At 39.9% G+C, this 20,236-nt stretch overlaps 1 protein-coding gene across 34 annotated transcripts in view; it reads right to left on the minus strand.

Moving 5' to 3' along the window:
• SUPT3H (SPT3 homolog, SAGA and STAGA complex component) overlaps positions 1-20,236 on the minus strand; it is a 408,871-nt gene that overhangs the window by 24,763 nt on the left and 363,872 nt on the right. For 22 of the 34 annotated variants that reach the window (XM_081519034.1, XM_081519020.1, XM_081519033.1 and 19 more), the window contains one exon: positions 3,324-3,464. In XM_081519034.1, the coding sequence (XP_081375160.1) occupies positions 3,423-3,464 (42 nt within the window). In that variant the 3' untranslated portion in view covers positions 3,324-3,422. Of the gene's footprint in view, positions 1-3,323; positions 3,465-20,236 lie in introns of those variants that run through there. The other 12 variants (XM_081519022.1, XM_081519017.1, XM_081519018.1 and 9 more) reach the window with 1 other exon arrangement.

Raw genomic sequence — 20,236 nt, forward strand, 5'->3', positions numbered from 1 at the left:
TTGGTGATGGACAGGGAGGCCTGGCATGCTGCGATTCATGGGGCTGCAAAGAGTCGGACACGACTGAGTGACTGAACTGAACTGAACTGACTGTATGATTTTTTAATTCTACATATAAATGATATATGATATTTGTCTACTAAGTGATTTCACTTAGTATCCTCCTGCAATGTGAGAGTTCTGGGTTTGATCCCTGGGTTGGGAAGATCCCCTGGAGAAGGGCATGGCAACCCACTTCAGTATTCCTTCTGGGAGAATCCTCATGGACAGAGCAGCTTGGCAGGACACAACTGAGAGACTAAGTGCAGCACACGTGATAATCTCCGGGTCCATCCAATGTTGCTGCGAATGGCATCATTTTGTTCTTTTTTATGGCTGAGTAATACTCCATTGTATATACGCACCACATCTTCTTCATTCATTCATCTGTTGATGGACATTTAGATTGCTTGAACGTCCTGGTTATTGTAAACAGTGCTGCAATGAATACTAGGGTGCATGTACCTTTTGAAGTACGGTTTTCTCCAGATCTAGGCCCCAGAGTCGGATTGATGGGTCACACGGTAGCTCTATTTTTAGTTTTTTAAGGAACCGCCAGTGTTCTCCCTAGTGGCTGCACTAATTTACATTGCCACCAACAGTGTACGAGGGTTCTCTTTTCTCCACATACTCTCCAGCATTTATTGTTTGTAGACATTTTGATGTTGGCCATTCTGACCAGTCTGAGGTGATACCTCATTGTAGTTCTGATTTGTATTTCTTCAATAATTAGTGATGCTCAGCCTCTTTTCATGTGCCTGACTTCTTTTTAAAAATTGATGTACAACTGACATATAACACATTAGTTAATTAATATCACAGCCCATCTGAAGATTTTAATCTAACACTTGTGCTTTAGAATATGTCCATAATTAGAATCATTTAAAAAATAAGTTTTTTGGGGCTTCCCCGATGACTCAGAATCTGCCCGCGATGCAAAAGACAGGCGATCACAGGTTCAATCCCTGAGTTAGGAAGATCCCCTGGAGAATGAATGGCAACCCACTCCAGTATACTTGCCTGGGAAATTCCATGGACAGAGGAGCCTGGTGGGCTACAGTTTATGGGGTTGCAGAGTCAGACACGGCTAAGTGACTAACACTTTCACTTTCACAAAATAGGTTTAGGTTATTGTCTAAGATAAACATGCCATAAAACCCTGACATGTCTTAGTAACATCTAGGGCAAATCCAGAATGGCAAAGTATAAGACTAAACTGAGAATTAGGGACAATGAGTCTGGTCTCTTGTCTGTCATAGCCACTGCTGAGTGACCTTGGGAAAGTCAGTTTCCCTCTCCAGGCCATCATTTTCCATCTGTAAAATGAATGGATGTACTCAATGATCTTTAAGATCATCTTCTACTCTGACATTTTATGATTCCACATAATATGTTAATCTGGAAAGAACAATTTAAGTCACAATTTCTGAAACTTTCCTTTTATAAATCTTTTTTCCCCCTATACTCACTGCTTAAGGAAATTTTATTTCACTTCAAATTTAGCGTTGTGGAAAGAGTCAGAAAAAGAACCTAAGTGTAGACAAGAAAAAAAAGAATTACAAATATTAATATTGAGCAATTACAGGGACATCTAGGCTGGTTCAGGACAGACATAAATGACCTTGTTTTATTCTAAATTCAGCTCACTGGCTTATGATGAAAAGTGAAAGGTTATTATATGGACTTACTGGGCAAAACCAGATTTTATAAATAATTACCTGTCAGACTGTTCAAGATAGACAAACATACGGCAGACCAACAAAAACATAGACCTGTCATATTTCTGAGAGAAATGTACGTTGAGTCTTCCTTCTCTGGGACTATAAGGAGATCAGGTAGAATAAAATGAAGGGGAAAAAACTTAAAGCTTATATTTTCTGCCTTGTGCATACTTTAAAATGTATAATGTGGGAGAGGAGGAATTTTGATGTGAAAAATCAGCTCCTGAAGATTTTATACATCTATAAGCCTGGAATAGAAACCAAATACAATAAATGCTGTCATTTAAAAAAGTTAGGATGTTTACTGCAAGCTTATAATTTTCTGTGATTAGGGACGCCAAGAAAAATAAGAATGATGATAAAAAGAAAAGTTTAATCATACATTTCACCAATCACAGATGGAACATCAAAACCCTTTGGCAATTTTTTGATATTATATATCTGCGTTTTTTTGTTGTTGTTGTTCTTGACATGAAGATTTTTTCCAGAAGGACTAACACAGAACAGGTAAATGATAGTTCACAAATGTGAATATTGTGGCACAATCCCATTAGCTGAGCCTTGCTGTGATCTGGCCACAGCAGGAAAATCCTTCACGCTTCTCATTTCTTTTTTTATTAATTCTTGACAAAGGCTGTCTCAGTGTGTGTAGAAACCACAATAAAAGTAAAATTACGCAAAACTCATCAAGTATGAAAGAGATCACTTCCTTGTTTGCAATTCAAGTTGAATCAAGATCTGTATATTGCTGCTATATCCGAGTTTGTTTCCAAGAGTGACAGTTCCTCATTTGTTGGAGAAAGTATAGATGTCAGAAGGATAACTCAGCTGCTAGAGCAGGGAAGTGCCCAGCCCACATTCAGTGTAGGTGCTAGCACTTTGGAGTGAGAAAGCCAATCACTCAGTTCCCCTTCCATTGATTCTAACTGCTTGGCTTCTAAATGGGTATGGTGTGTGTGAAGGGTGGGCCTGGGGATCCGAGGGACAGGGGAAGGAGAGAAATTAAGACGGGAAGAGCTCCCTGAGAGAAAAAACACACCACAGGCAGATACTTGGAAAGTTGGGAAGACGCCGTAAGAATGACACACGTACAATACATGGGGTGAAGGGAAGAAAAGATAGGAATCGACAGTTCATCGGGCCTATTAGGTCTTTGATTAGTGTGAGTTCATAAGGTGGACATGTGTCTGTAAAATACATGAAGATCTAGTCACCAAATGTGAGAAAGTAGAGTTGGTGGGACAGTGCAAGGGGAAATGTGACCGTCCTTTTAATTCTGTTTCCTTTGTCCCAAACCTGGATTACAAAATGCATCAAATAAAACACAGACTAAACACTGAGAAAAAAAAAGACACTGCTTTTAAGTTATGTGAGCTGAGAGCAGCTCTATTCCAAATTCAAATTGCAAAATTGCATTCTTGTCCACCTACACACCACCCTGAACATCCTGCCATTAATTGGCTAAATGGCCCATCCAGTAAACAAGACTAAGCGTTGAGGGGGCTGGAGAAGGGCTGGAGTCAGTCAGTTGATAGTCACAACAAACCAACCCACTCCCAAGGCTGTGGAGAAGGTAAACTTGTATTTTATTTTGCCCAAGGAGGGGAACAGAAATCACCTTAATATAACATTGCCTTTCCTGTTGTCGCAGTCACAGTCACATCAGCAGGCCAGAAAAGCCATCCCATTCCTGCGGTAGGCACTCTGTCAAAGAAAAAGAAATCTGCAGTGAATTATCACATCAAGTCAAACCAGGAAAGGAGGCAAAAGAGCAAGCAGCACTTTCTTCCTGTTTTGGGACTTTGCTGGCTACAATCTAGTAGGGTGCTTCATCTGAACATTACTGGTGGCCAAGCATTCCCAACCGCTCTGTTAAAAAGTCAGTGTGGTTAACAAGTGGTTAGTGATTCTATTTCGGGGGAGTGGGAGAAATGTAAAATAAGACATCGCATTTTGTTAATTGATTGGGCTTGGTTAGGCCAAAGACATGTTGCGTTGAATCTGTTTGTCCTTTAGAAACATGTGTTCTCTATTGGACATGCTCAAGAATCACTTCTAACTAAGTATCTTAATAGTCTATAAATTACTGACTCATTATATCCTTCCCAGCCCTAATTTATAGTCTCAGTAAAAAGCTATGGGAACAGATAGTAATAGAGGCCCCTCTGCCCCATACGGCACTCTCTAAGGAGTTCTGTACATTATAGGTATTACAGAAAACTTGAATCTTACATAATTTTATTATGCATATATATATATATATATAGGGAGAGATAGATATTCATGATGGGATAAAAATACACCCATAAAAGAAAAATGGGAAAATAAATACTAATTGTAATAATGTAACACACTCCAGTAAAGAAAGTAACACGGCATAATAATGTAATTACTCCATAAAGAAAGTAACATTTCATCCCAAGAGATATATTCTGCATCTCAGAATTGGAAGAATCGGGCCATACAAGGCCTCTCACAGTGAGACACAGAGTGAAGTAGAACTGAAATACAGGATTTAGGAATAAAATTCCTCTTTTCACCACCATAGTTTTCATTAGTTAAACTTGGACCAGCCACCTTCAGAGAATTCGTAACCCTCAATTAGATGGAATTTTTCTATAATTTATTTTCAGAAAAATGGGAAAAAGACAAATCCTCATAACATCATGAATTTTTTATTCTTTTAAGCTAATAATTCTGAGGCTGTACTGGAGTATATAAACTTTCAGTCCAATAAATTTACCTTCAACAGCCATCTTACAGGAAATACAGAATAAGCTTTTATGATTAAGATAATGTTAGGAATGTGTGGAAGAGTTTAATTCTAAAAAATGATTATTTTTAATTATACAGAAAAAAAAAAGAAAGATAAAGCCCAAGTTTTTGAGAAAGACTTCTACCAACATGAGGTGAAACAAAAATGGTTTTCCGAATAACTTTCTCTTAATCATAAAATTCAATTAGCTTCAAAACCTTCCCTCCAAATCTCCTGCTTACACAGGATTTACTATGGTTGTCAGGCTTGGGAGCCCTGGTTGAAATTTCATTAGTGGGCTGTTACACAGTTCACTCTGGATCAGCGTATCAAGGATGAGAAAACGGGCAGATCCGATAGAGCCCTTCTTTGGGGCTCACTCTGTGAACTCCATCTTACCACCGGACTTTCTGCGTCATAGGGCACTTTTGGACTGAAGCACACGTGCGAACAAAGGCTAGAAAATTCCAACTCGAGCTCCTAAGACCGTGCACGGGAGAACAGTGGAAAATGAGCTCCTTGGAGAGCCACAAATAACCTGCAGGAACGGATAGGGTGTCTTCCCACAACCACAGGCAGGGGAGCCTCGGGCCCTGAAATAGCCCCTTCCACCACGGCCGCCTTCGAGAGGCTCACACCAAAGTAATACTTTCTGCTTCTTACCCTTGATATTTCACGTTTTACAACCACTGTGACAACCTTTAACATAACATAATATTTAAAGCCCAGGGATGGTTTACATGGAGATAAACAGACCTGGAAGTAAAGCTGGATTCCTCTTCAACATAAATGGTTGAGGTGAGCCTTGCTTGAAAAAGTAATCTTGGCTCAAGAGAAGATCAAGTTTTGGCTGAGCCCACCTGAGAAATTACCAAATTTAATCTTTCCAGGGTGGGTGATATAAAATGGTTCACTCTGGTGTTGAAAAGGTCTCTTGTCACCTTCATAGGTGAGTTGATCAATACTGTTTGTAAACAACTAAAAGATGACAGGCTTACTGAATAACAGAGGCCCTCAAGTGTAATAAGAAAACCAAAGTTTAGAGCTGACCCGGATTTCTGGAATAAGTTCTTCTTATTCTAATTCTAAAATAAAGAAGGAACAAACAAGCATGTGTAATTAGTAAAGAGCAATTTCAGCAAACCAATCCCCTAGGGTCCTCCACCCTGAGTCACTGCTTTTTTCCTTTTGATGTATAAAGGATGTATGTTGTCTGTCTGTGTAGGGCAATTATGGGAACGTCCCAAATTTGGCATCCCTTCCAGAGTAAGCAACTTGAAAGGAAGATGGATGGAGACAACTCATCTTTGTGTCAACTGTGAATTTCTCTCTATTTGTGCTGCAAATGCTGAAACTAAATTTAAACATTGCTTGGTGTGAGGGCCTTCCAGAGGCCACGTTCTCATGAAACACTCTGCATCCCACTCACTCTCTATTGTTAGATAGAACGATTTACAGACACTCTCAGTAAAACCCAGACCTTGACCAGAAAAAGCCAGGACCTCCCCAACTACTGAAAAGTATAAATTAATTAATAACACAGACTCCCTCTCCTCAAACCAGCTCTGACTTGCTATATACCACTTAAGCTTCATTTCTGATTTAATAGAGCTCTGTTCTCAACTATTGTTTGGTTCCATGTAAATGTATTGAAAGTTCAGATATTTTAGTATCTCTCAAAGTACCAGCAAAGAATATATGTATACATATACATGGGTGTGTGTATATATGTGGCTTCCCTGGTGGCTCAGATGGTAAAGAATCTGCCAGCAATGCAGGAGACCCCGGGTTCAATCCCTCAGTCAGGAAGATCCCCTGCAGAAGGGAACGGCAACCCCCTCCAGTATTCTTGCCTGGAGAATTCCACAGACAAGAGCCTGGCAGGCTACAGTCCATGGGGACACAAAGAGTGGGACACAATTGGTGGCTAACACTTCCACATATATGTAGTATATGTATTTTTATTTTTTTTTAAGGACCAATTGTAGTTCTTAGGCCTTTTTTTCTAGAATTGAGTATCACGTTAGTTTCCCATTTTTGAGACTCTTTTTTATTTATTCAGCTCCAAATTATGACCTGTTATTGGAAGCTCAATCTACCTGGATAAGCAGACACAGATTCTACCTGCTGCACTGGGCACTGGTAGGATATTAACTCATAAGTGTGTACTTTTAAAATAGGAATTTAAAAAGTCTGTGCATGGGCAATGAACAAACTAGGGAAAACATTTAAATCCCAAACTGGTTTACTTCTCCTTTTATGGTTCATCATAATTGCGCATTTAAAGGAATACAAATTAACATTAAAAAGGAAAAGGTTAATAAATATCTTAAGCAAAAAGAAGATAAATATGCTACAAAGCATATCCTGCAGTTCCAAGTTGAATATGATTGTGTGTATATGTGTTGTTTGTGCCAGTAGCCTAATTAGTAAGACTTTAATTACAGATAAAACTATCCCCTTCAGTTCAGACCTACACTTTATTCTCACTACCACACATTCTGATTTATTCTGCTTTTTAAAGTAAAATAAAACAAGAATTTCATTGTAGGGACTAACATCAGCAAGATGGCAAACTAGGAGGTCCCAAAACTTGTCTCCTCAACAAAACAATAAACAACTACAAACAGTCAAAAAATAGCTCTGAATTACAACAAAAAAGTAGGACCATACAGAAAAGTGTAGGAAGCATTTTATTTGCATTATCCACCCATCTCAGTCCAGAGCAGCTCAGTCAAAGAGGGACCCCACCTTGGAGGGATATCATCCCAGAGGAAAAGGAAACCAGGAGATTCCCTGCAAACCTCCCCTTCCCAATGCTGTGGGCGTTTGCAGTGTTTGCTACCAAGCACCCCCACAGTCTTTACCAACAAAGAACCCAGTCATCGAGCTGCATGGAGTCCCCACTGCCGTGTTTCCTTAATGGGGCTGGAGCTGTCTCTGCGGTGAGACTTGCTCCCCTGTGCCTCACTCTCGGGGATCATGATGCCCTAGTATCTCACCGTTGATGGCAGTGAAGCTACTGCTGTTCTCTCTACCCTGCCTCCAGGGTTCTGCAGCTACTATCACCGGGGCCCAGATGCTGCTTTCTGTTCCACTCCTGGGTCCTAAGTGATGGCATTGTTTGCCATCATTGGGCTACACTGATACAGCTCTGCATTCTACCCTTTGGGTCCTGAGTCATGGCTTTGACCTGGCATTGCTGAGGCTAAGCTGCTGCTGCTCTGTACCCTGTGCCCTGGAGGCAGGGGCAGGACTTTGACCCACCATCCCCAGGGTGTGCTGTTGCTGCACCTTGTCACCCCACAGTTTGTGCCATTACTGCATCTCCCTATTCTGGGACCACAAATCACTGTGGTGAGTCCCAAGGACTCAGAAACTGGCTCCATGGAAGGTGTGCACATGCCTACACCTCAGGCACTGGTATCAGCATCACTGCAAGTGCACTGGTGCGCCAGGACCAAGGTACTTCCCCACGTGCTGATTCCAAAGCCCCGGCTCCACTGTCAGTGAGTGCCAGTGCACTAAATCTGGCACCCAAAAGGATCCCTTTGGCTAGAAATTCCTTCCACAGGCAAAAAAGAAAGATCCCCAGCAGCCTCTGTCATTGAAGACCCCAACAGCTGTAAATTTCACTGCCCCTGGCAGGACCTCTGTGGTCTGGGCCACTGTAGATCCCTGCAGTCTTTGCCAAAGTTGACCTCAGCAGCTGATGGAGCTGCCTGGAGACTATGTCACTGTGCCTTCCCCAGAATCAGAGCTGCTATACTCCATCCAGCCAGAGATCTCACAGACATTTTCAGGTGAAAATCCTTCTCTTTCAGAGTCAGTCTGAAAAGGCAGAAAGAGATGACTGCTCCCTCAAATGTGCAAACATCAATGCAAAGCTACTAGAAACAGGAAAAAGCAAGGAAACATAACACCACCAACGGAACTCAGTAATTTTCCTGTGACTAAGGCCAAAGAAATAGGTATCTGTGAGTTACTTGAAAAAGAATTCAAAATGATTATCTTAAAAAAGCACAGTAAGATTTAAGTTGTCTGTCAGAAAGCTGACAGACTGAGTTGTCTGAGTTCAACTCAGTGAACTCAAGAAAACAATGCATGAACAAAATGAGAAGTTCAATTAACAGACAGAAATCATAAAAAAGAGTGAAGCAAAAATATTGGAGCTGAAGGATGAAAAATGCAAGAGAGAGCTTCAAAAACAGAATCAAACAGAAGAAAGAATATGCCAACTTGAAGAGAGATTTTTTGATATTATCCATTAAGAGGAGAAAAATAAGAATGAAAAAAGGGGGATAAAAATCTATGTAAATTAGGGGATGTCATTTAAGATAACATAACTCTCATATGTTAGTCCTAAAACAAGGTTTAACAAACTTAAGAACACTGAAATTCTATCAAGCATTTCCCAAACACAATGAAACTAGAAATCAATGATAGGAGGAAAGCTAGAAAATTCACAAATATGTAGAAATTAAAAAAACCCACCCACATGGATAAGCAATGGGTCAACAAAAAAGTCAAAAAGGAAATACAAAAATTTCAAGACAAACAACAAAAAAAGCCATATAATATACCAAAACTTATGGGATGCAGCAGAAGCAGTTCTAAGAGGCAAGTTTATAGTGATAAATGCCTACATTAAGACAAAAGGAAGATTTTAAATAAACCTAGCATTATATATTACATACGGAGAAGGCAATGGCACCCCACTCCAGTACTCTTATGCCTGGAAAATCCCATGGACGGAGGAGCCTGGTAGGCTACAGTCCATGGGGTCACTGAGAGTCGGACACGACTGAGCGACTTCACTTTCACTTTTCCCTTTCATGCACTGGAGAAGGAAATGGCAACCCACTCCAGTGTTCTTGCCTGGAGAATCCCACGGACGGCAGAGCCTGGTGGGCTGCCGTCTATGGGATCGCACAGAGTCGGACACGACTGAAGTGACTTAGCAGCAGCAGCAGCATATATTACATAACCTTATATGTTTCAATTATCCCTCAATAAAGCTGGAAACAAATGGGGAAAAAGATCTCACTATAGCAGGTCTCAGATTCACTTTTAAATACTTCATTTCTCAAAGGTCTAAGACAGAAGATTTTTGTTCTATTATCTGAATTCTTATAAATTTGCAGAATTTGATTTTAGCAACTCTTTATTGAGTTCTAACTCTGTGTAAACCACTATGTGCTTGGTGGTACAAAGGACTCGAAGATAAGTAACACAGCTCCTGCAGTCACTAAAGCTTTCAACTGAATGTTAATGGTTTAACCACCACAAGTAAAATGCATTTAGAGGTCATTCTCAAGAGTGGGGGGAAAAAATAAGGCAGCCTTTTTGTTTGCTCTTCTACTTTAAATCATAATATTTAATTTCAAATAAAATGCATCAGATTTGTATATTTCTTAAAGCGGGGTGGGGGACAAATATTAAAAAAAATAGTATACTTTTTTAAATTGGCTTATGAAGTATTCAATACTTTCATGTCCATATTTAATTTAGCATTACCACAACTATTAAAATAGAAAGGTCTTATTATTCTCCTTTTTAAAGTGATATGTCTAGTGAGTGATCAGTAAATTTAGGAGTCAAAGTCCAAATATAGCTTAATTTAAACCCCCCAAATCTAGCTTAATTTATTCCATCTAGATTACTGTAGACATATCTATTCTCCTAGTGCTAACAAACTCAAGTCTTGCTAAAGGTCACTTAAATTAAAACTGTACTTCAAAGATTTAAACTAGATTAGCTTGGCACAGTCCCTAGAGTGCAGAGATGGGACCTGAGTCTAAATCATCTTCAGTCTGGAGGCTCTCTCAACTAGTGCTTATTTTCCAGACTAATTTAAAGGTTATTATATAATAATGATAATAATAATAATAATAAAACACTGTGCATCCAAATAACTTGGGGGAGCTTTACAAAAATAACAGATACTCTGGCTTCACTTCTTTAAAGTCTATTGGTCTGAGTGGAGTTCAGGTTTGGAATGTTTTAAAAGTAATCCAGGGACTTTCCTGGTGGTCCAGTGGTTAAGAACCCACCTTGCGATGCAGGGGAACGTGGGTTCGATCCCTGGTCGAGGAACAAAGATCCCACATGCCCTGGTGCAACTAAGGCCACAGGCTGCAACTACGGAGCCTGTACACAACAACAAAAGATCCCACATGCCGCAACTAAGACCTGAAGCAACCAAGTAAATAAATGCATTTTGAAAAAAGAAAAGAAAGCAATCCCCGTGACCTGGATGCACAATGAGGGCTGAGAAGAACGGTGGAGTAGGTGAGCACACCATGGAACAGGACTCCAAAACGGTTTTGTCAACAAATAGAGAACACTTTCAGTCTGTCACGATCACACATTAAACAGTATTTCAGAATGGGAATCCTAATCTTAGCATTTAATACAGAAGAAATAGAAACTAAGGTTTTCAACTGCTACATTTAAAATGGAAAACCAACATGGGAACTCCGCTCAGTGTGTGGCAGCCTGGATGGGAGGGGAGTTTGGAGGAGAATGGATCAAGTATACGTATGGCTGAGTCCCTTCACTGTTCACCTGAAACTATCACAACCTTGTTTGTTAATCAATTATACCGCAGTACAAAATAAAGAGTTAAAAAAATTAAGGTTTTCAGATGTGCCTCTTACGAAGATAGCAGACGGGCTACCTGCGGCTCTCTCACTTGTGATTGTGGGCCACGTGCAGACCAGTCGCTGTTCTTCTCCTTCCCAGGAGCTGCAATGCTGCTGTGAGGGAGCGCAGCCCTGCAGCCCGCCACACCACGTTTAATTCCATAATGGCAGAGGGATTTGGAACCTAAGCCTACTAAACCACGTTGAACAAATCTTTTGCTTACATCTAAAATCAAGGAACAATAAAACTTTGGAACTGGAAAGTATCTTTGAGAACTCCTCTAGTCCAATTCCTAATCTAACAGATGAAAAAACTACTGCCCAGAGAGAGACACACAGACCTGTGGTCACGTGGGCGAGAACCTAGGATGGTTCTCGTTCTGCCCAAAGCTGTATGTTCAGCTTCTCTGACCTTAAGGGGGAAAATAGATGTCGGGGGAAAAATTGTTTTTCCAGATAAAGAATCCTTGGGAGCAGAACAAAAGTGAAGGGGCTGGAGGGAGGGAAGGACTTCATTGTCCAAAACAGGACCGCTGAGCAATCAGAACAAGACACTCCATGATGAGCTTTTAGTTGATGCCTGCCTCTTCAGCTATCTGATTAGCTCTCCCTTGGAATCACTTAATATCCCCGAGTGCCCCCAACAATAGTTTTGATAAACAGATGAACTCTCAAAATAATTAAGATCAACCTGGCTGAAAGGTTCTGTGGCAAAAGCACGCACCTTTAGAGCTTTCATGGGAATGAAGCACCATTTATTTGCGCTGAAGTCTTTCCAATAAGTCTGTGCTCAGTGTCTGATTTAGGGTCAAGCATACAATGTGGCCTGCCTGGCTCGGTTTGGAGTTGGCCAATTTGGGCTAAATCCAGGACAGAAAGGACAATAAAAAGATTTGGAGCCTACATTCACCCTTTCCCAAACTACTGTTAACTCCCAATTAACTAAGTGTAGGGTAGACTCTGCATTTTGGATGATTTGTGGGCCACAGGAGCCGCCCTGGTTTCTCAAGAGTTCTCTTCTGCTCCATTGGGATGCAGAGGGTACCGAGGGCAGAGGTTCTATGACTACTGGCTTGGCTTTGCTGGGAGGATGTGGTGGGGGAGGCAGTGGGGTGAACTGAAAGCAACAGGCTTTCCCCACATGCGTGCTAAGTTGCTTCAGTCGTGTCCGACTCTCTGTGATTCTATGGACTGTAGCCCACCAGGCTCCTCTGTCGATGGGATTCTCCAAGCAAGGATACTGGAGTTGGTTGCCATTTCCTCCTCCAGGGGATCTTCTTCACCCAGGGATTGAACCCGTGTCTCCTGCGGCTCCTGCATTACAGGTGGATTCTTAATCACTCAGCCACCAGGGAAGTTCACAGGCTTTCCCTAGTCTTTACTAATGAAATTAACCTAAGTGTTCCATTTATTGGAATATTCAGTTGAGTGGGGGATGGGAAGGTATTTTCGTCTCTGAATTTCATGTATAAAAATGCTGTTTCACAGGACAGCTACATGAGCCCACCTCACTCCCAAGTTACTGTCAAAACCTACTGTGCTTTTATTTCCCTTTTTCTGTCTCTGCTCTGGCAGCAACACTGGAGGCCACACCAAGTTGTTTCAAATTCCATGGCTCCCATCAGCCCCAGTTCAGCCCTCCCCTCTGTGGGGTCACTGGATTCAGAGTCCAAGAGCCCGCCCAGCTCCTTCATTTGGTGAAGGAGGTGACTGTGCCCTGAGAGGCATCTTGTTTTGCTTTAATACTATAAATCTTTGAGCCCTTGGAGCTTCATATCAAAGCTATGTAATAGCTCTTTAAAAGATAAAATATGCCCACTTTTCTTGCTGCCCTTGTGTCTGCGTGTGGGCAAGAGATTTAATTACAATGAATAAAACTGAATGGTGGTCTGAGACTCTTAAAATCAAAGTGGGGATCATGGCTGAATTTCATTAGCAAACATAAATACAAATAGGCACATCTTGTTTGTACCAATGCCATGTGACTTTCCCCCTTTTGATAATTTCATTCTAACTCTGATAAATTTCAGAGAATCTAAATTGAACCATATGAAGTATAGCACTGTAATATGCAAAGCTCTTCATTAAACATTTTCCTTTTTTGAGTACTTCCCCATGTTATAAATATCCTGTGAAAATCATGGAGGGCAGTTTGTCAGACAGCAGAGCCTTGATTTAAGACAGTGGAGGGAGCCCTGCCCTCTAAATAAGAGGTCTTCTCTGGCTGGCAGAATGGGAAAAAGACATAGCATTAACTCCCATTCTATTCCAAGTAACTGTGAGCCTATAAATCTTATGGAACGTGTCATTTTATGCATGTTTTTCTCTAAGTCTGTATCATATTCTTCTTAAAAGTTATTTCAGCATTCTGGATATAAACATCTCTCAAGTAAAATTAATTATTAAAAATTACCATTTCTAATTGCCCAAGTCATCTCAATCAAATTATATGAGAGATGTGTTAATTTCTTTGCTGTCACTGAGCAAAGTAATTACATGGTTGATGCAAACAGCACTGTATTTTAGAGAAAAGTTTTTTGTGAATGTTATTTTTAGCAATTTTATATGAGTGTAAATAGAAGTGTACCATTTCTATGCTGAAACTATACTTTCCATGATATTGTATGCACTTAAATACATTTATGGTAGTAATATTTAATGGCAATAATATTAAGCTTTTTTTCCTTCCACCTAAATTATAAACAATTAAAACACAAATTTCCAAACTATTCCAAGATGCAGACACATGTTATGTATAAACAGTGTCAAGCAGAAGTTAGTCATCAAAATCCCCATGGCAGGCAGGGTAGGGGAGAGAGGTGCTCAGTATAACAACAGTTAATTCTTGTTTTTCTTGTTTGATTCAAAGCTCTCCAGAAGGCAGGAAGTTGCTATTTTATTTGTCTCTGTATGTCCAGGGTACAATCCAATGCACAACATACAAGTAAGTGCTCAGTAGACAATCAACAGACAATGAATGAATGCATTTGATCTGCAAATAGCTTAGTTTCCTCTGGACAATTAGAAATGCTAACATGTATTCACCATGACAGCAGGGGCTGAGATATTGTCAGCTCCAAAAAAATTACATTTAGACTAAATGCTTATTATTTCACCAGATAATCATCAGCAGCAATTAGTAGGAAAAATAAATTAGTGACCTTGATAATTCAGTCATAAGCAATGCTGCAAAGTTACTCTGATGTTAGTTCTCAGTTCCCACTGGGAACATTTCTGGGCTTCTCATTACTATTATCTGCCAGGAGTAAAAACTTTTGCATCAATGGAGCCAACTGCCTTGTGTGCCAGAAAAAAAGAATCCAAGTCATCTAAAACAACACTATTGAATTGTTTTGTTGCATCTAAACATTTTCAGTTCCAGTATTCTGTTACTGAAAAGCTTATAGTAGTATAAAATAATGTTTTAACAGTCTTGGTTGGGTGGCAATGTTATTCAATTGTATTTTCCATTTTCAAAGTTGTCAACAATGATATAATAAAAATTAAAAGAAAACACTGCCTCAGTGGCCTTCACTATGTCAAAAAATACAACATGAGGAATAAGTACATAAATAGCAACAGCTGTTTACTAATGGTCAAGACACCGATTTAGAACAGTAAACAAATTACAATTAAAGTTCTTAAGAATTTTTAGAAGAAAATGAATAATAAAATTACAACATAGAACTATCAGGACACAGTCATTAATAATGAAAATCACTGTGGTAGCCACCTGAGAAGGTATATTTTTGTATGAACCTATTGTCATTCATTCATTTAATAACATAGGTTGCAAGATGCAGTGGATACAGCAGTGATCATAGAAGTGGTTCCTGCCCTTCATGTTGAACAATCTAATGGGGGAGACATATTGAATGAAAAATGACAAAGGTAATGGGAATTACAAAATGAGAGGAGAGTATAACGGGACCATTTAAGAGGACAGTAAAGGTGGGTGGTGATCAACAGCTTCAAGGAAAAGACACTCAACTGAGGCCAAGCTGGGGGTGAGTGGTGAAAGGGCAGCAGGACAGAAAAATGTTCTAGGTTAAGACCCAGAGGAGAGAGAGCCTGACTTATTTCCAAATGCCAGTCTATAGACTATGCTTGTCACAATAAATATTAAGTCTAAGACACCAACCCACACCACCTACCACTGAAGGGTTTATCAAAATTCAGGTAAGAAACGCTCATGTTATATAAACATTCAACCAATTCTTTTGAATCACTGCTTTAGAGCCTGATATAAACTCTTTACATCAAACTGGAAGAACTGGAGGATTTCTGGTTTCTGATCTAGCATGGAAGAAGTCTGGAAGTTGCCACTCTGTACTTGTTTATTCAAGTGAAAGTTGAACAAAGTGAAAAATCAAGAACTCTTAGATCCAAAGGAGAAGTGAAGTCACAGGGCAAACCACTGCCCTTAAAACACAGAGACAGACAAAGAGTCACAACTTAATGGAACACAGACCTATAAGCAAAAGCCTCTGTGGGAACCAGTGCTGGGGTCGGGGAAACTGAACTGTAATTGACAAACTGCTGGAAGCTCAGTGTGGACAAACCTGGGAGCTCAAACTCCAGGGGGACTCAGACACCGGGGGGATGGGGAAGGGAACCACACTTTTGAGAGTTTTAGCTCCTGGAGTTCAACTAGGTTCTCACAGTGATTACCACAGAAAAACCTCTTCATGTTTCCAGCAGGGAGAGGGGTAAAAAGATTTTCAAATACACCAAAGCATTATGTTCTTCTTAATAAGGTCTAAGTACAAGAGAAACAATTTAATCAGAGCTTAACCAGCAGAAGTTTTATAAGAGCCTAACTGACCTGGGCAACGGGAAATACGCAACTTCAGTCCACCGTAGTCATTCTAATAGTTTGGTGGGTGGGTGGGACACTAAAAAGCACTCGTGAAGTTCACAGTTCAGAGGCACAGGCTCACTATAAGACTAAGACCTACTCACAGCTGTATAGAATGTCTCCCCTCCAACCACATTTTACCATCACAATAATAAAGGCCTATTTTTACAGCAGTTCCTTTAACCCAGTACATCATGTCTGGCTACTAAGATAAAATTACAAGGTATAATAAAAGGCAAAAAAACAGTTTGAAGAACACAGCAAGCATCAGAATCAGACCCATTTATGACTGGCATGTTGGAATTAACAGACTGGGAATTTATAACAACTATGATTGAGATGGTTAGATGGCATCACTGATTCAGTGGGCATAAATTTGAGCAAACTTCAGGAAACAGTGAAGGACAGGAAGCCTAGTGTGTTGCAGTCCATGGGGTCGCAAAGAGTTGGACATGACTCTTAGCAACTGAACAACAACAGCAACAATGATTAGGATGCTAAAGGCTCTAACGGATAAGGTAGGCACCATGTAAGAACAGAAGGGCAATGCAAACAAAGTGATGGAAATTTTAAGAAAAAGTAAAAAAGAAATTCTAGACATAAAAACTCCATTGTAACAGAAATGAAGACCGCCTCTGATGGGTTTATTAGTAGACTGAATAAGACTGAGGAAATAAGTTCTGAATTTGAGGATACTGTATTAGAAACTGAAAAAGCAAAGAGTGAAAAAACCCCAGAAAACACAGAATAAAATATCCAAAAACTATGAGACAGCTACAAATTGTACAAGATATGCATAGCGGGAATATTAGAAGAAGAAAAAAAAGAAAAGAAGAAATATTTTTTAAAATGACGACCTAGAATTTTCCCAAATTAATGTCAGACATCAGACCATAGACCCAGGGAGCTCAGGGAACACCAAGAAGGATAAATAAAGATAAATAAAGGAGAAATAAAGATCTTCTCACATAAACAAAAACTGAGGGGATTATTTTCTAGTAGTTCCTTGCTTATAGGAAAATGTTAGAGGAAGTTTCTAGATACAGTTCAGAAACTTGGGTATAAAGAAAGAAGAGTGGAGGAGGAGTAAGTAAATTGGTGCAGTCACTATGGAGAAGAGCATGGAGGTTCCTTAAAAAACTAAAAACAGAGTTACCACGTGACCTAGCAATCCCACTCCAGGGCATACATCCGGAAAAGATGAAAACGCTAACTGGAAAAGATACATGCATCCCAATGTTCACAGCAGCACTATTTACAGCAAACAAGACATGGAAGCAACCTACATGTCCAGCAACAGATGAACAGATAAAAAAGACGTGTGTGTGTGTGTGTGTGTGTGTGTGTGTGTATACACAATGGAATACTACTCAGCCATAAAAAGAATGAAATAATGCCACTTGCAGCAACATGGATCAACCTAGAGATTATCATACTATGTGAAATAAGCCAGACAAAGACAAATATCATATACCACTTATATGCAGAATCTAAAGAAACGATACAAATGAACTTATTTACAAAGCAGAAACGGACTCACAGGCATAGGAAACAAACTTATGGTTACCAAAGGGGAAAGTGGGGAGGGTTCAACCAGGAATTTGAGAGTAATTTAGGAGACAGCACTATATATAAGATAAACAATAAGGATTCACTGTATGGCACAGGGAAGCATATTCAAATATCTTAAACTATAGTGGGAAAGAGTCTGAAAAAGAATATAACTGAATCACTTTGTTGTACACCTGGAAACACTGTAAATCAACTATACATCAAAAAATATAAAAAAACCTGAACTGCTGTGTACTGACCTGACAATGACAGGCATGCCTTCTCCATGCCTTTGTGTCTCCTTCCCTAATTAAGTGTGTGAGGCACTATGAACATACTTTTGTACATCTTAATTACCATATTTCTATAATGGAGTTGTGTTAATGGAATTTGCCACAGACATTTATAATCTACCTCAGCCATTAAAAAAAATTACCTTCAAGTATCATAAATAACCAAAATGCGTTCTCTAGTGTGAAAGATTAATTTGAAGAGAGCTAGCATATTAAATGATTAAATCTCCTGAGGTACGGAATCACTCCAAGTCAGATATATAATTTCTACAGCATTGACAGTGCTCATGTTATTGGGCATTATTCTAATAAACCCTAAAAGGTAAGCTATTTGGGGATTCCCAGGTAGCACTAGTGGTAAAGAACCTGCCTGCCAATGCAGGAGACGTAAGAGACGCAGGTTCGATTCCTGGGTCAGGAAGATCCCCTGAAGGAGGAAATGGCAACCCACTCCAGTGTTCTTGCCTGGAAAATTCCATGGAGAGAGGAGCCTGGCAGGCTATTTGGGTCATAGTAACTAGAATACTGTGCTGGCCCAGACCAGTCCTATTTCACTGTTGTTTGGCTCTGCTGTTTACTGGTCATATTGTTAAAAATACTGAGAAGGTTTAGGTTTAGCACATTAAAAAAATGCTCTGAATTTCACTTTAAACAGTTATTACCATAAAAGAATACTTTATCATAGAACATTTTGTTTTATTAGTCACCAGACAAATTAAATAACAGGCCTTCAGAAGGCCTATGAAAAATTTAGCACCAATCCTGGACCAGGGAATGAAGACATTAGTTGAGATTCTTGTTGGCGAAAGTTGAGATCAGAGACATCCTTCCAAAAGACTGTGGCTGTCATTATTTCAAGAACTCTTAACCATGATTTCTTTAGGAAAGGCTGAATGAATTCTACCTTTATGTATTCTATGCGTAGAGCACGCCAATGGAATGTAAGCAGGCATTCTATAAAGTAAAGCCTCGGGATATACACTCTTTACATTGAAATTAGTTCAATGAAGCGCTTCAACCAGGATTTAGGAGAAGGAAGGGAAAGCTCTTTTGCACATGAGTTTTTGTCTGTCTGTTTAGTCCATGTGGTCATATCAGCGACTGAATGGGCAGGTCCCACCACTCCCAGGGTCCACTGGCCCCCAGTGCGAGCAGCTGGCCTCTTCTTGTTCCCCACAGCCGTGGGAGGTGAGGGGAGGTAAGCTAATGCATGAATAGCTGCCAGGAGAAAAGATGGGAGGGGAAAAAAGCTAAAGAAATATAGTATTTCAATCAAAGTCTGAAATTTGTAGAAGTGGTTTTGGTCTCCATATAGTAAAAATATTTATCCAAGAAACTCCTACTCGGGTGTGAACATCCTACTTCTAGTGGGATTTTGCTTGGCAAAGGGCTATGAAAGAGTGGAAGCTAATACAGAACATGTCTATAAACAAATTTATTTAGTTAGTACAGACTGACACATTTGCTAGAGGATTTCAGCAATTACATGTGTAAAACTATTTCCTACAGTGGTTTCCTTTTGTGATTTTGCTAATTTATTCAATCTAGGCCATTTTCATGCACTGACTGTTATAAGCCATTTAGCCACACAGGCCGAAATGAACATATGGAGACTATGCCTTCTTTCCAATTCTTCATGTAAACATAATTATATGGTGATATTAAAGAGTCAAACTTATAAAGAAAAAAAAGTCAAGCAAGGTTGTAATACCTTAAAACATAATGTTGTAATCTAACTTTGGAGAAGAGAGACATGGAAATTTTGGCTATGGTAATATATATGAAAGTGTTTGGTAAAATGCGAAGCCTTATGTAAGAGTAAGGATATTTGCATTTATATTCAATATGTATTATTATTCCAGTTACAGCTATCAGTTCAGTTCAGTTCAGTTCAGTTGCTTAGTCGTGTCCAACTCTTTGTGACCCTATGAACTGCAGCACGCCAGGCCTCCTTGTCCATCACCAACTCCTGGAGTTTACTCAAACTCAATGGCAACTCACTCCAGTATTCTTTCCTAGAGAATCCTGTGGACAGAGGAGTCTGGTGGGCTGCTGTCCATAGGGTCACACAGAGTCAGACATGACTGAAACGACTTAGTATGCATGCATGCATTGTAGAAGGAAATGGCAACCCACTCCAGTATTCTTGCCTGGAGAATCCAAGGGGCAAAGGAGCCTGATGGGCTGCCGTCTATGGGGTTGCACAGAGTCGGACAAGACTGAAGCAACTTAGCAGCAGTAGCAGCAGCAGCATGTCCATTGGGTCACTGATGCCATCCAACCATCTCATCCTCTGTCATACCCTTCTGTTCCCACCTTCAATCTTTCCCAGCATTAGGGTCTTTTCAAATGATTCAGTTCTTCACATCAGGTGG

This window comes from Giraffa tippelskirchi, chromosome 8 (assembly GCF_054371585.1).
Source record: "Giraffa tippelskirchi isolate mGirTip1 chromosome 8, T2T-mGirTip1v1.2.pri, whole genome shotgun sequence".
NCBI classification, from domain to species: Eukaryota; Metazoa; Chordata; class Mammalia; order Artiodactyla; family Giraffidae; genus Giraffa; species Giraffa tippelskirchi.